We start from the raw sequence: 16,981 nt of genomic DNA on the forward strand, positions 1-16,981 counted from the left end.
AGGACAAAAGCAACTAAAATTAAAATGAAAGCTGAAAATATATAAATAAAAGCTAAATAAAATATTAATAAATGCTATAATAGTATATAAACAATACTAAAATAACACTGTTGAGCATTACATTCACTATAAAAAAAATTTGAGGACTGGAAATCACTATTTTTACATTTCTGATATTTCCAAGTTCATAATTGTGCATGACTTTCATCTCTTTCTTCTCACATAAAATAATTTCAACTTGTTTTAGTTTGCAAATAGCCGTTATATTATGTCATATATTGTGATGAAGCACCTTGAGCCAGCTCTCGGCCTGTTCTTTGCTCTGTACAGCCAGCACTAGCGCCTCTCCCCCCGGCATGGAGAAACGAAGCTCGTGCTTCTTGCGGCGTCCATCTTTAGGCACGTAGATGACATTGCAGAGATTCAGGGGGAGGTCAACGTGTGGAGAACGATCTTTGGGATTCTTGAAGCACTGTGGAGAACAAATTCTATGTTTAGAGCTTGCCGAATTGACCAGATGTTAGATTGTCTCCCTTTTTTTAACAGTTCCAGTGCGATTCACCTGAAGTCTGTTCTCGCGAATTATTGTTAGCTGCTTAGCCCATTGACCGAAGCGTTTCTTGCGAAGCAGGAATGCACATTTGCGGCAGTCTTTCATTTGACCATCTGGACTCTCCTCTGTAGGCCACTGGTGTGCCCTCTCTCTGCCTTTAGCTTCCTCATCCTCTTCATCGTAGGACTCATAAGAACTGCTGAGTGCATCTGAATCATTGTCTGTTGACATCAACAGATATTAAAACTAATCTAGCACATTTTGATAGGCACAAGCATAACAAACAGCACAGGTTCCTTACAGGAGTTTTTGCTGGCCCCGTTCAGTCGAGTTGTTGGGTAATTGTTGTCAGCATCTTCATAATAAGCATCCTCTATTGAGTCTGGAGGGCTGGAGTTACCTGATAAATAAGCACACTGTGTTAGGTTTCATAAATGGCTGTTATTGTGCCTTCTTAGGCTTGAATGTGTTTGCACTTACTGCGAGTAGTTATATACTGGGGCGTTGTGCCCATTCCGAGCGGGACGGCTTCTTCATAGTAATCATCAGGAGGAGGTGTGGTAGGAAGGGGAGGTGTGTCTGTGGGACTCTGGAAAAAAACCAAAAACAATTATTAATAAATTCAAAGTTGCATGCTTTAAAATAAAATAAAAGGTTTTTGCTGTCTAAAAGACTATTATCATTTTAATTACTCTCATTTGCATACATTGACTGTAAAAAGTGAATTTATTTTCATATTTATTTTAGCTGCCGTAGACTAGTGCTCAAACGTTTTGGTCAGTACGATTTTTTAACACTTGCATTTTAAAGATTGCATTTGTTTGATCAAAAATACAGTAACAAGAGTTGTGAAATATTATTATAATTTTTTTATTTGAATATATGTTAAAATGTCATTTATTTCAGCAAGCCATGACTATAGTCTTCAGCGTCACATGAGCCTTCACAAATCATCATTCGATATTCAAGAAACATTTCTTATTATTATCAATGTTGAAACCAGTTATGCTGCTTAATATCTTTGTGGAAACTGTGATACATTTCAGGATTCAGGATTCTTTGATGAACAGAACAATTAAAAGCATTTAGCATTTATTTGAAATAGAAATCGTTTGTAACATTGCAAATGTCTTTACTGTCCCTTTTGATCAATTGAATGCATCCTCGCTGAATAAAATTACTCTTTTTTTTTTGTTTTTGTATTTCATATATATTCTTGTACCGATTTTGTGGGCGGGTGCTTGGATGCCTCGTCTTGCTCCACATCTTTCATCTCTTCGGGCGAGTCCCTGAGATCCTGCAGGTCACAGTCTGAGAACAAACATCAAAACTGAACAATCACGACACATGCAATTCATATGACATCCTGGAAATATGATTATAACGCAAACAAAGCTGCCATTCTTTCTGCTATTTTTAGCAGCACCTACTACAAGTATTTATGTATAACAACGTTTTAGGCATTGTTTCGCAAAACTAAATTCAGAAAAAATGGGAATGATTTGCACTAATGAACTGAGTAAACACAGCAATAAACTCACCAAATTCTTCAAACAATGATTCAACAAAGCTGGTACCATTTCCATAGAGAGACGTGTTCATGTATATAAAGTCAGATCCATTCACTATGAAATAAACAAACATAATTGAATTAATTTGCAATATTACAAATGTGATTTACCCTTCATACATAAATTCTTACATGAAATACAAAACAGAATGTCAATCATAACATACACTTTATTCCTATATTTTTTTGGAGTAACATTTTTAGGCTCAGAGTAACTGTGCTGTCTGAAATACTTTGACGTTGCTATAATTATGAATGTGTGGATCTCTTCAGCGGGGCCTTGGCCAAGCGTTTCTGCTCAGCTGTTATGTATTTGCTGCTCAATCTCACCGGATGGCTGCAGCTGTTTGACCAAGTTTCTGACCACACTCATCTTCTCTGCCGTGGCTGAACTCACGCTCTCGTTCTCCAGCAGCTTGAGAAGCAAACTCAGCTCCTTCACCAGGTGCTCCATACCTGCAGAGATTCAAGACAAGGACAGGATCAGGGATCAGAAACATGTTTGCAGAAGATTGCATGGGAAAATCACTAGACTTTTGGGCCCTGTTGCATTTATATACATCAGATGATCTAAATACTTAAGCAACTTTTATATTAACTTTTATTTATTTTCTAATCGTGTAACTGGGCATTTCCATTCAGCTCATTTGACCTTTTTAAAGTCCTGTCATGAAGCAAGCCTCAGCTGTTGGACATCTGATTTCTTTGGCTGTTTGTTGAGGAAACCTTGCCAAAATGCCAAACATGATATCCTGAAGGTTTAATGCAATAAACAAGCAAAGACAGGGGTATGACCTGAATTGATTTCTTATGGTAGTGCTCTTCCAAATCTGTGCATGGTGAACAATAGCTGCACTGTTATGAATGGCCTAACAAACACAGGAAACAAGAAACCCCCTAAAGAGAAACAACATTTTTAGAATGTCCTGGGATAAGCATTCACGTATATAGAGCTAGTCAACAATGCACCAGCATTTATAATGGTTGTCTGTAGGTGCGGACATATCTCATTATTCATATTTGGAAGGAAACCCGAGGAAAAGTAGCTTGAATTTCTGGCCCTGAAAAATATAGTTAGATGCTGGTTTTAAAATGCTGGTTGACATTTACTGGTGTTTTAATACTTATGTTCTCTTTGGGGTCTAAGAGACTCTGAAAAAACGTAATTTTTATAATGTTATGAGAACTTATTATAAATAAAATGTCAGCTTGATAATATGCAATAACAATTCCAAAAAGGACAAAAAAAACGGAGGGTTGAAAAAGGAAAATAATATGAATTATTTAAAAATCTTTATTTATAATGTAAGTTTAAAAATAATGTAATTATTTAAAATAGTTTAATTATTTCAATATTTTATTTGTAAAAAGAGTATATAAGTTCACTCCTGGCAGTTATCATAGCCAGATATAACCTGTATTTTTCTAAAATTAGCTATTTCTGTGCTAATTTTAAAATGACTTCTTGTTATTTTCAATACATTTTTATGTTCAAAGTGAGTAAATAATTGTTCACTGCTTGTTGGCAGTCAATTTCAGTTTTTTATCCTCATGATCAGTGGTGTAGTCTACGTGATACGCAGGTATACGCCGTATACCCACTAGGAAAGGTGAGGGATTTCCGTATGCCCACTTAAAAAAGCACGAGGATACGTAACAACATTGTTTTGTAACAGAACTTTCACATGTTCATTCATAAATTCACCCCGTCCATGTTGCGAAGCACCTACTTCTTGAAAATCACACCGTGTTTCTGTTGATGACCAGTGCTATTGCGCAAGCAGCTCAGTGTGAATCACTAAAGGAGATATGAAACGAAAGCAAACTCAAACACTTTCGGTGTTTTCGTAAGCCTGCCCCTGAAGCTGCTGCTGCTTCAGCTGCAGCAGTTGACACGGATCGCTTGAATGTGCTTAAAAAACATGCAAATGATTACGTTTCGTGAGGACGCACCAGTGGCCCCATCGGAGCAGTGACAGATCAGTCAACTGTACCGAACATCTTTCACACTGGCCTCTGGACATCAGATAGTCACTACCTGACATGGTCATGATCAAATATGTTAGCTTTGCTTGGCGGCATAAAGGAAAAGTATGCAATTATTTGTAAATTTAACTGTCTGAAAACGAAAGTAAATGAAGGGAGTTGAAAGATTTCTTACCCTGTGGCACCCTCTAGTGAACTGCAGTTGTCCTCTAGACGGCATTTTTGCTCAGCCAATGCAAGTCTATGGGACATCTTTGATTTTTGATAATTATTTATAGAAAACTTTGTCTTATCAGCTAGAAAAGATATAGAAACAAACTACAGATCAGGTCCAATGTCTCTGATGAGTTTGGTGCCTGTAGCTTTAAAGCCCTAGAAGGATATACAGTACAGTTGAAAATTATTGGTCTCAGAAGAAGAAGAATCAGTTTAAATAGTATAACAGTATGTTGGCTTTCTCAATGCAACATAGCTAATAACTTAAGTAACGTTAGTGTGGTGGATCAGTGAATGCGAGAGAAGGGGAGAGATAACACACATACTGTGTATGCGTGTGTCTACAGCAGATAAACCTAATACAATGTTTATATCTCCTTGTTTCAGATGATGAGAGAGATTAGAACTCATGACCAACGTTGTGGACTGAAAGTCAGGCTAGGGAATTTAAAAACAGGCACTCTTAAATGTGCATTGAAAATTGCCAACTGATAAAACCTATTCTCCAGGGACCATATTCTTAAGATAAATGTAACTGGCTGAGTTAAATGATTAACACTAAACAGTAAGAAATCAGTCCAGTCTCCCCAGCTGTAAATGTCATTGGCTGTTAAAGTCTTCTGTTGCTTATAATAAATTGACATGTTGATATCACATAAGCAGTCTTTCAGAATGCTCAGTTACATAGATGCATATTGTATGAATTAGTGAGTGTGGTGGTGCTTATGGGGTGTCGCTGTGGGACGGTGAGTATGACACTACAAAAAACTAGACTACACCACTGCTCATGATACATCTGCTTACTCTCAGTCTTCTCTTGCCAGTTGCATTCTGGGAAACCCAGTTCAATCGAAGTCACCTGAAGCAGTTTCAGTAAACTGTGACATACACGAGGCTCACTCTCTGATATAATCATATGACACTGATTCCATTTGATTGCACTTTGAGAATGATGAATGTATCTTTCTAATCGCCCTACTGTTACTTTTTGAATGTTCACTGAACCTTCTGAAACTAATTAGTAATATAAAAAATAAAAAAAACATTAGATGATCATCCAACTAAAATGTTCAAAAAAAGTTAACAATCTAAAAATAAATGTTTTTGAGTTAACGTTCTGAGAACGTTATTAAAGACCAGATAACTTTGAACAAAGGTTCTATTAACATAACTGGAAGAAGTTTGTTAATAACTTTAAGAAAACTTTGCCAGAACATTAGCCAAAGTTCTAAGAACGTTCCCTGTTAGCTGGGAAACAGATTAAAGAGATCAGAGTCACACATCTTTCATGCTAGGGAATAGAAAGCAGTGGTAAGTACCTGACAACTCATTTCTTTCATACAGAAACACATGTAAGCACTTCACACCACACCCGGACTCTGCTCAAAAGAGAGGGATGGGAAAAGAAAAGCCTCTTTTCAAGGCTACCTGCCACACATTTAGCTTTGCTGATCTAGGAATTATTATTCTTGGCCACAAGTAATTACTGCAATATGTGACCTTTCGCATTTGCCCTGACAGAGTTTTTTTTCTATCTGTCTGGACCAGATCAAAAAACCTGTTGCATAGCTCATGATCTTTCTTTTCTAGACCCTCACCGCTCTGAAAACAAACACTGCTTTGAAGCAGAGGTCGCAAACCGCTAAGCAAACAGGGGGAATTCAAAATAAAGGATCTTTTCTGAGCGTGCACTTCTATTTTGAGGATCATCCTGTTCATTTAATATTTCTTGGTATGCAAATGTGCGACCTACAGTACATGTAACAGAGTCCATGTTAAACATATTAATGATAATATAAATAGTAACTGAAAATAGTGCAGTTAAAAGCTGCTTAGTAATAATTAGGCTAAATATTAAACAATATAGTCTACATTAAATATTACATTTTAGCATTACTCGTTACTTATAAATTGTAGAGTGAGGATCAATGAAACAGTGAAGAATGTAAGAGAACTTGTGTCAGCATATTTACTTAGAGGGCTGTAAAAATGTGCTCTTTAACAAAAAAAACTATCCTGTGTAAGATGATACAAGATAAACAGTGGTATGAGGCCACAAATGTACAGGTGCATCTCAATAAATTAGAATGTCGTGGAAACGTTCATTTATTTCGGGGCTGAAATAAAACTGAAAATAACACCACTGATTTCTATTACTAGGTGACTTTGTGTTGTGCCATTTTTAAGGAATACTATATTTCACCCAAAAATGAAAATTTGCTGACAATTGACTCACACTCAGGACATCCAAGATGTAGATGAGTTTGTTTCTTCATCTGGAGAACACCAATGGATCCTCTGAATTAAATGATGGATTTATTTCTAACAAACATGCTGCTTTTCACTTTACAAGACTTTAATTGATTGTGGATTATAGTGATGTTTTTATCAGCTGTTTGGACTCTCATTCTGACGGCACCCATTCACTGCAGAGGATCCTTTGGTGAGCAAGTGATGTAATGCTAAATTTATCCAAATCTGTTCTGATGAAGAAACAAAAGCTGCATCCCAATTTGCATACTTATGCACAATTCTATGCCGTTTTTAGTGTGATTAGTGTGTTCGCACTGCAGCAAGAAAAAGTGTATTTCAAATGTCCAGATGATGCAATTAAGTTCCTGAAAAAAAGTGTGGAAGACTCTGATGTTGGATGATAAAATAACCTTATATAATAAGTAGTGCTGTCAAACGATTAATCGCGATTAATCGCATCCAAAATAAAAGTTTTTGTTTACATAATATATGTTTGTGTACTGTGTATATTTATTATGCATATATAAAGACACACACATACAGCATATATTTTGAAAATATTTATATGTGTTTACATGTATATATTGATATTCATATAAATTATATCATATAAAAATATATTTAATATATAAACGTAACATATTTTTCTTAAATATATACATGCATGTGTGTGTATTTATATATACATAATAAATATACACAGTACACACACATATATTATGTAAACAAAAACTTTTATTTTGGATGCGATTAATCGCGATTAATCGTTTGACAGCACTAATAATAAGTACATAGAATAAGTGCATAGTGTATAGCGCTTCATTTGGGACACAACTAAACTCATCTGCATCATCTATGTACAAAAATTCCAATCATAGTAAGTCTAATCAGTTTTAAAACAACAACAACAACGAAAGTCCACAAATCTGATAATTCTAGATAAATTAAAACATATATTCCCGAATAAACATCTAAGTGCATATTATTTAAAACATGCATTTCAAAAGATTAAGTGGTTCAATCAATGAAATATAATATTACTCTATAGGACTGGAACCTTCCTGGTTGTTTGACAACAAAGGAGAAACCATATAATTCACAATGCAGATTTCCAAACACCTTTGCAGTTCTGTCAGCAGAGCACAAACACAGAGCTGACAGAGATAAAGAAAGCAAACCAATTATTTGCTCACCGGTCTCAACGGCTAAACGAGATGAGAAACCCACCATTTTCAGACAAAACCAAAACTGAGCTGTGATGTGCTGAGGAGGATTTTTGTGAGCTCTTTACTCTCTCAGTTCATCCTTATTGGTGTGATTCCTGTGGGGATGTCTGCACTGGATCAACCCTCTCTCACTCACTCTCATTTTCTCTCTTCGCCGTCCACCACATTACTCTCTACAGTCTATAGCTAAAAAAAATATAAACTGTAAAATTGATTAAAAATGTACATTTTAAAAATAGAAATACATTTTAAATACTTTTTACAATTTTTCACAAATTCTTTTTGGTTTTTTTACAGTTGAAGCTACAATGGGAACTTTTTCTGAGTAATTAACTTCCATATTAAACGCAGGGGTGGGCGATATACCGGTAGACATGATTAACCGGTAGAAATTTGTAGGGCTGCAACTAACGATTATTTTGATAATCGATTAGTTGGTCGATTATTTTTTCCCCGATTAATCTTTGTCACCTGGTAGAGATTTTGGACTATCGTCTCTATCACGGTTACATGCTCACATGATGTTGCTATGCTACGTGGTCATGAAAACGTATTGTTTGCACACGTTTTGTTCTTTAAAAACAAGTGATTTTAAGCTGTTGGAATGCAATCAGCAGCAAAAAAAAACTTATTTCACTATATGCACGCGCTGTTAGAGAGACTGTTTCTGAGTGTTGTCAAAGAGGCGCACGCATGTGAAGACAATGCTCATAGAGAGAGTTATATTTGCAGCTCATCAGGCCTTAAACGGTTAAATACACACACTTGTATGTGTCAAAATGCCTGTCTTAGCAAGTATTCTTGTAAACACAGTAATTTAGGTCTTAAAGGGTTAGTTCACCCATAAATGAAAATTCTGTCATTAATTACTCACCCTCCTGTTGTTCCAAACCCGTAAGACCTTCGTTCATCTTCGGAACACAATTTAAGTGACGCATTCCACACGTGACGCAGTAGAGATGAAAATGTGGAATAAAGTTGTTATTTTTGTTTTGCAAACGGCTGAGAAAGAAAACATGTAACAGTATACTGGATCCAGGCAGCTCTTAAAGTGACAGCAGTCTAATATTCCTGCTGTCTGTCATTCATGTTAATCAAACAACAGAAGAGAGAAAATCTCTCACTGCTCTTGACTAAATCACTTTTGTAACTTTAATACGAAGAAATATATATTTAATTTACACAGTGAAGAATAGGCAGTGTTTTATACATTTGATTACTTTATACAATGTAGAATTTTTATTTCTATTTCTATTATTTTTGTCTGTTTTATTTAGTAAAAATAAAGTGTATTGTATGCCTTATTTTTACTAAATTGTATATACTAGTGTATGTTTATTTAAAGCAAAAATAACTGTATTGTGAAATATATTGTTACTGTGAAATAAAATTACACATACTGTGATTTAAGATTTTAGTTATATCGCCCACCCCTATTAAACATTAGTAAATTTGTGATCCTTCTTCCTCAAATCCAAAACAAACTAAATTTCACTTTCAAATCTTAAAGAGTGCAAGATCTCCAAAAGGCATCACTCTAAATCACACAGCCAATGATAAGCTATCTTTCAGTTGTCTTTCACTGAGTTTGCTTAATGGCCAGTAAACTCCTCCTAAGAGTTTTCCTCTCTCTCAGAGAGCAGGAAACGTGAATGTGTGTGTGTCCGTTAGGGGAAACAAGAAAAAGAGAGGGGCGGAAGAAGAGTAGGAGGCGGAAACTCCGCGAGCAGAGAGTAGGATGACTCTGTTATTGTACTGAGAGCGGCGCAATCACAACTCCAGGACCGCAGCTCTCCAGAGGGCCATTGTCTGGGTGTGCACTCGCTGACACGGGCGAGGGAGCGACCCGTCCCTTTTCCGAGCAACTCAAGTTCCCACACAACACCCTCTGTGCCTCTGTGTCTTCTGCTGGCCATGTTTCTCTCTAGAAACTGGGTCAAGTTTGTGGAACTAAGCACAGTCAGCTCAGTTACAGCTATTCTGAAGGCTCGCCTGTTTTTGCTGCCGTGCATCTCGTGTGTAATGTGTGGGAATGTGAGGCTTTTGAACCCCGTCTAACTGCTTCAGTGGCTCTTTTAATGTGTCTGTGCTGTCTGCTGGCTCTCACAAACCAAAGACACATTGTATTTAAGTTAAAAGTGACAAAAGACAGACCAGCTGAAAATAAAGACTTCCCTCATCAGCACTTTTATAAGTCATATACGCATGTAATGAAGAAGATTAAGTGATCCAACTAGAGCAGACCAGTTTCTAGCCAGTTTTTTAGCTTGAACACTTTTCTAATCAGTAATTTGTTATAAAATCCAACACTGCCATTACACAACTTTTCAGATAGAAATAATTCATATTCAAATGTCATTCACATAAATTCATTATAATTATGTATATAAATAACTTTTTACTTTGTCAGGTGAGAAACGCACAGCATTTTAAGCTTAACAGTTCTACATAAATACCTATTAAATATCAAGTAAACGAATGGGACTATAGTTCACAAAACATCTTAAAGATAATTAATAACTATTCATGTTATTATTTAATTAAATTTTTTTTTTTTTTTAAACTTACATTTTTTAATGATTTTCAATTATTTTTTTAAATGATAAATTATTACAAATATAAATAAATATAAATAAATGTATTAAAATAAAAAAATCTAATTATTTATCTATTATTATTATTATTAATTATTAGATTATTTAGAATTAACTATTATATGTATATAATATGTATTAATGTACATAATATGTATTATGTATTATATATAATACATAGTTATATATAAAACGTGTGTGTATGTATGTGTGTGTATATATATATATATATATATATATATATATATTCTGATTAGATTAATAATAATAATAATTCATTATTATTAAATTTTTATATATTATCTTTTGTAATTCATGTTATATAATTACTATTAATATGAAAATTTGAAATTAAAATATGAAATTAAATAGAAAAATTTTAAATGATTAAAATAGATAAAACATGCATACACACGATTTAAATATACTCTTATTTCATTTATAGTAGTAAATTTTAATATTTTAATAATTTGTTTTATTGTTTCAATTCAGTTATAATTGTAATATTATAATCAGAATCCTAAAAAAAAACAGTATCTGTCAACCTACAGATCAAACAACCAAGTTGCTTTTTTATCTTGGGAATCCACAATACAGCAATTCACATTCAAACAAAAAATTGAAAAAAAACAAAACTTGCTTTGTATAGACTGGGCACATTACAAATGAACCTTCATTGAGTGGCTCGGCAAAGTAGCTAGACAATGTGGCATTGTGAGGTCCAAAATTACTCGATGACATCACCTTTGAGGAAAAGAGGACAATGCAGCACATAGTATTCAAAAATGCAGTGCAAACATTCATTCACCCAAATACAACACTGAACACAATCACAAATACACTAACACTTACCAAACAAAATCTAGGGAAAGCAGCTGTGCGGTCTTGAGGCAAGGGCATTGTGGGTAAGGGGATATGTCCTGCAGCTGTAGCTTCCTGTCTAGGCTGACGACAGCAGTTTCTATCATCCCTAACCTTCTGCTTCCTATTCCTCTCCTCCACACCCCCCCAAAAATGACATACCATCAGTCCTCCGTTAACTAGCACGCTCTCTCTCAGCTCCGGACCCTCCCATCTGGAGCACCATGCTGGGTTTCTCTTGTATCAGTGAGGAATGAGGGTTCAGATCCTACAAGCTTCATATGCAGAATACCGCGACCACACAATCCTTAAAAAAGCTTATCAGCTGTCTGATTCAGGGTGGGTGGATGTCACGTGCCATAGCTATACAGGACGCACAAGCAGGGCCGATACATAAAGGCAGCTTTGATGAACACCAGTCAAGGTCACATGGAGGCCACATGGAAATAAGTGCGAGATGGCTATAATTTAATGCTCAATATTTTAGTGGATGACAGCTCGCTGGGTGGGGTCAATTACAGAGGAACAACAGGCCACATAATTGAAAGGGAAGGGATGAAGGCTTTGAGGATGACAACATGGTTATTGATGGCTTAATGAGCTTGGGAAAAAATCCTCCAGCAACAAGTTGCTGTACATTGTGGTTGTCTGAACACATGCTGAATGAGGTTGTGTACCATTTAGAATTAAATTCCAATTCAAAGAAATGTATCAACTGCAGTTTTTAACCAGAAAACAATGTTTGTTGAGAAGTGTTTTATGTTATGAAGAGAGAGAATCACATAATGTTAAAAAAACAGACAGACAGACAGACAGACAGACAGAGAGACATACAGTTACATATACAGTCAGACAGACAGATAGGTAGGTAGGTAGGTAGGTAGATAGATAGATAGATAGATAGATAGATAGGGCAGACAGACAGACAGACAGACAGACAGATAGATAGATAGACAGACAGACAGACAGACAGACAGACAGACAGACAGACAGACAATGTTTGTTGAGAAGTGTTTTATGTTATGAAGAGAGAGAATCACAGAATGTTAAAAAGACAGACAGACAGACAGACAGACAGAGAGACATACAGTTACATATACAGTCAGACAGACAGATAGGTAGGTAGGTAGGTAGGTAGATAGATAGATAGATAGATAGATAGGGCAGACAGACAGACAGACAGACAGACAGAGAGACATACAGTTACATATACAGTCAGACAGACAGATAGGTAGGTAGGTAGGTAGGTAGATAGATAGATAGATAGATAGATAGGGCAGACTCTCTCTGCGTCTAACAGAACGTTTATCAGGCTTCTCCAAATCTCAATAGCAGCGCAGCAACATTCAATCTTCATCAGCAGGATTAACACAGAAGCTCCCGCTGATAAACAGTGTCACCTACACACAGTGTCGTCCGCCGGCGCGTGGCTGTGGATTACTCTGTGTCCTGTCTTAGTCTCATGCTGTTTGTTCTCAGGTTGTCAGATTAGCGCAATGAGTCCATATGCAATAGTCTGTAAATGTGAGAGGATGTGATCGTTTATATACAAGTTTTATGATTGTTTACTTCATGCACTGTGCAACCACTGAAATGTGATATGTTTCATTTAAAGTCCTAAATGTCTTTCCACCCCAAGAGATGTTTTCTGGTTGGAGGATAATGCTAACATTTCAGATTCTGTAAACCACAGGGATGACAGTTTTATTCATTGGCATTCGAACTCGCACTTTCTCTCACATAACAAATTTGGAGGATTGAATGTCTCTTCGAGATTTGCAACCAAGTATTATGCAGTTGCATTATGATACTCTGCAACCAGTCAGAAAATGAACAGCAGTCAAGAGACACTAACACTAACCTGCTCATCAAGCACAAAGTATATGGGCTTACATTTCTGCCACAATTCTGCGCGCGAAAGATCATATTTTGAGCGCACAAAAGTGCATTTTGCATGCGCGCGATCTGAGTTTGTGGAGAAAATGTTCGTTTCGCAAAGAAAAAAGTCTTTCGAGCGCACAGAAATCAAGTTTTTGGATGTGTGCAGACCTTCTCTTTTGCGCGTGCAACTTTCACTAGCTTGCTCACCTGATGCCCCCCCTCTGTGCTCGCTAAATGCCAACAGCTGGCGTGCTCAACACAACCCAGCGTTACAATGTGCCATAATTCCAGCCAATCAGAGACCGAGGCTGCTAAATTCTGATTGGCTGCCTTGACAACCAATCACAACATTTCTTGCATTACCTCGACAGCATAAGAGGACAAATACAGTGCATGCATAATTATTATGCAAGTTGATATTCTGATCATATTTTTTCCAAGCACATTTTACCAATAATTATAACTACTATTAATCTTGTATTTAATAATTTATAATTGATATATAATTATTCATGAAGGCTGAAGGCTGAAGTGAAAAATGTCTTATATTCAGGTGTGCATAATTATTAAGCAGAATTTCTTTTACAGATAAAATGAGCCCAAAAAAAGAGATTTAACTCAGACTGAAAGCAAAAATTATTAAATGCCCATGAGAAATATTCAAAACTAATACAATACTAGAAACTGCAAAGTTAATGCATAAGCGCGCAGAATTGTGGCAGAAATGTAAGCCCATATAAGTACATCAAAACATCAAAATGAATACGACAATGCCAAATCAAGAGAAGTGTCAGCTCATTATCAGGTGGGATTTATAGTGAAAAGCAGAGCAGCCTGTTGCTATATCTTTTCCAATCTTCTCTGTTTCTGCACTGCAGTCATAAGACATAAGTCATGAGAGTTGAATTTGTACATTATACACAATAACAACCCCAGCTGTAAAATCTTTTATTTTCATTTCAGTGTTAGCAATTTTGTTATGTGCTTTTGGCATTTTTCTATTTAGCCTTAAGTTATTTTTTAATCAGTTTTAGGTCTAGTAATTTAAGTACATCAGCTTATACTTATTTATTTAAATGTTGCCAATGCAAAATTTCCATCAAAAATCTAAAGGTTTTTCCATCTAATTTTTATTTGTTATTTTTTCATCTTTATTTCAATTTACAATGTTTTAAATAGTTTTAGTTTTAATTTTAGTTAATCACAACACTGATCTAGCAGGTGGAAGATTGGACAGTTTGAAAGTATCCTTCAATCACTGATGATTACTTTTTTCTTAAAGGGACAGTTCACCCAAAAATGTATATACTGTCATCATTTCTGTCCATTATTTTGCTCCAAATATGTATGATTTTCTTTCTACTGTGGAACACACGAGAAGTCATTCTGAAAAAGTGTTTTTATGTCCACACAATCAAATTCAATGGAGTCTGATGTTGTTTTGGACTTTCGATGTATAGACAAAAAACAGTTGAGACATGTTTAGAAAGACCCAGAAAGCTAAAACATAAATGCAAATCTTTCTTGAAATTCTTATCATTCAGTTATAATTACTGCTCCTTCCCATATCTTGGCTGTTACTTTGCATGACTAATGGGATTGAGGAAGGTTGATTAGGAAAAGCTCTTCTAGCTTTATCCCAGGCCTCAGCATCTGACCTTCTTTCATTAAGGGGTTAATACATTGGTCATCCACAGCAAGCCCCTGTGATGACTGCCTTTGATTTCTACTCTTTGAGGACACGAGTGTGGAAGGGCCTACAGGGTCGCACACAAGGACCTTTCCGGCCCCTGTGTATCGTAATAACTCTGTGTGATTTCTCTATAGACAAGAGCTGCCCTTGACGGCTGCGCTTGGGCCGAGAAATGCTGGAGTGAGAGACAGTGTCAGGCCTGTGCGGACCCATCAGGCTCACAAGCTGCAGAAGAGAGAAGCCTTTGTCTCTTTGGCCATGGGTATTTATAGATGTAAGCCATGTGCATAAGGACCCCCCCCACTCCCACCTTTCACAGACTGCATGAAGTCTTGCATCAAAGGAATTAAGCATATTGTCATGGCTAGAATTGCTGTTAATCAATCAATCAGTGAATTAAATATCAATTGGGGGGGGGGCATTAATTTAATAAAAATGGCATGGTCTTACAGGACTGTTCAAAAGTTTGGGGTCAGTAAGATCGTTAAAAAAAGAATTCCCAGAAAGGATGCATTTCAATTGATCAAGTGACAATAAAAACATTCATAACGTTTACATAAAAATATCAATCAGCACAACCGCTTTCAACAAATGATTCTAGAGAAGCAAATCAGCCTATTAGAATGATTTCTGAAGGATCATGTGACACTGATGACTGGAGTAATGATGCTGAAATTTCAGCTTTGCATTACAGGAATAAATTACACATTAAATTGTATTAAAATACAAACGCTTTTGTAAATTGTAATAATAATAATTCACAATACTATACTTTTTTTACTGTATTTCTGATCAGTTAAATGCAGCCTTGTAGTACAAGAGACTTCAATAAAAATATTTAAAAATAAATAATAATAAAATATAAAATTTAAAAAAAAAAAAATTTTTTTAAATGTAAAAATTACTGACCCCAAACTTTTGCAGTAGCATATAACAAATCACCAATAATTCAAAGGGTTAGAGCACACAGACCCTACAGTTTTCACAAAGTTTAAAGGTGTAAGGTTCACCACTAATGCTCGTAACAAGAAGCGAGCAAACACTTAAATGGGCATTTCCAAAATCCCCCCCATAACTAAAAACAGCAACAAGTAGCTGATGGGCTGTTTTTTCCTGGCATCCATGCAAACAAACTCAGAGTTGAACACATTCTCAAACGGATTTCCTGCATGAGGGGCAAGGAAGTCTTCTTTCAGATCATAGCCATATCATGCTGAACTGGCCTTCAACCAGCTCAGAACAGCAGGATGAAGGAGCTGATAGCTGGCTCAGTGGAAAGTGAGGGAAATGGAGAATACAGGATGAGAGGATGAGATTTTTTTTTAATATTTTATAGCAGTAATGCACAATTTGTCACAATTTGTGAGAAAGGTCTTGTTTTTTCAATATAATGAGAAGGTGTATTAATATAACAGGAGTTTACTGTTATTATTCTTGATAAACAGTTTTCCTTACATTAGACATATTCATTTGGGCCTTTAACAAATCATTTTGAGGTAAACAAAAGAAATGAGAAGAACAATTTGTAGTCAATATAAGCAGCCTTTTGATTTTAAAAAGGTGAATTTTAAGTCTATTTATTAAAGGAACACAAGGTAATATTTTATAGCAGTAATGCACAATTTGTCACAATTTGTGAGAAAGGTCTTGTTTTTTCAATATAATGAGAAGGTGTATTAATATAACAGGAGTTTACTGTTATTATTCTTGATAAACAGTTTTCCTTACATTAGACATATTCATTTGGGCCTTTAACAAATCATTTTGAGGTAAACAAAAGAAATGAGAAGAACAATTTGTAGTCAATATAAGCAGCCTTTTGATTTTAAAAAGGTGAATTTTAAGTCTATTTATTAAAGGAACACAAGGCTCATTTTCCAACTCCCCTAGAGTTAAACAGTTTTACCGTTTTCGAATCCATTCAGCCGATCTCCGGGTCTGGCGGTAGCACTTTTAGCTGTAGCTTAGCATAGATCTTTGAATCTGATTAGATCGTTAGCATCTCGCTCGAAAATGACCAAAGAGTTTCTATATTTTTCTTATTTAAAACTTGACTCTTCTGTAGTTACATCATGCTAAGACCGACGGAAAATGAAAAGTTGCAATTTTCTAGGCCGATATGGCTAGGAACTATACTCTCATTCCGGC

General features: G+C 35.7%; 1 protein-coding gene across 1 annotated transcript in view; it reads right to left on the minus strand.

Annotated features, from left to right (window-relative positions):
- Positions 1 to 16,981, minus strand: part of LOC107733503 (actin filament-associated protein 1-like 1) — a 27,079-nt gene that overhangs the window by 6,308 nt on the left and 3,790 nt on the right. Inside the window, exons 2-8 of the mRNA XM_016545147.1 lie at positions 2,454 to 2,579; positions 2,095 to 2,178; positions 1,776 to 1,864; positions 1,034 to 1,142; positions 855 to 953; positions 563 to 774; positions 293 to 472 (exon numbers count right to left, since the gene is read on the minus strand). Of these exons, the coding sequence (XP_016400633.1) occupies positions 293 to 472; positions 563 to 774; positions 855 to 953; positions 1,034 to 1,142; positions 1,776 to 1,864; positions 2,095 to 2,178; positions 2,454 to 2,579 (899 nt within the window). The remainder of the gene's footprint in view (positions 1 to 292; positions 473 to 562; positions 775 to 854; positions 954 to 1,033; positions 1,143 to 1,775; positions 1,865 to 2,094; positions 2,179 to 2,453; positions 2,580 to 16,981) is intronic.

This window comes from Sinocyclocheilus rhinocerous, unplaced genomic scaffold, assembly GCF_001515625.1.
Source record: "Sinocyclocheilus rhinocerous isolate Xijiao unplaced genomic scaffold, SAMN03320098_v1.1 scaffold69, whole genome shotgun sequence".
NCBI lineage: Eukaryota > Metazoa > Chordata > Actinopteri > Cypriniformes > Cyprinidae > Sinocyclocheilus > Sinocyclocheilus rhinocerous.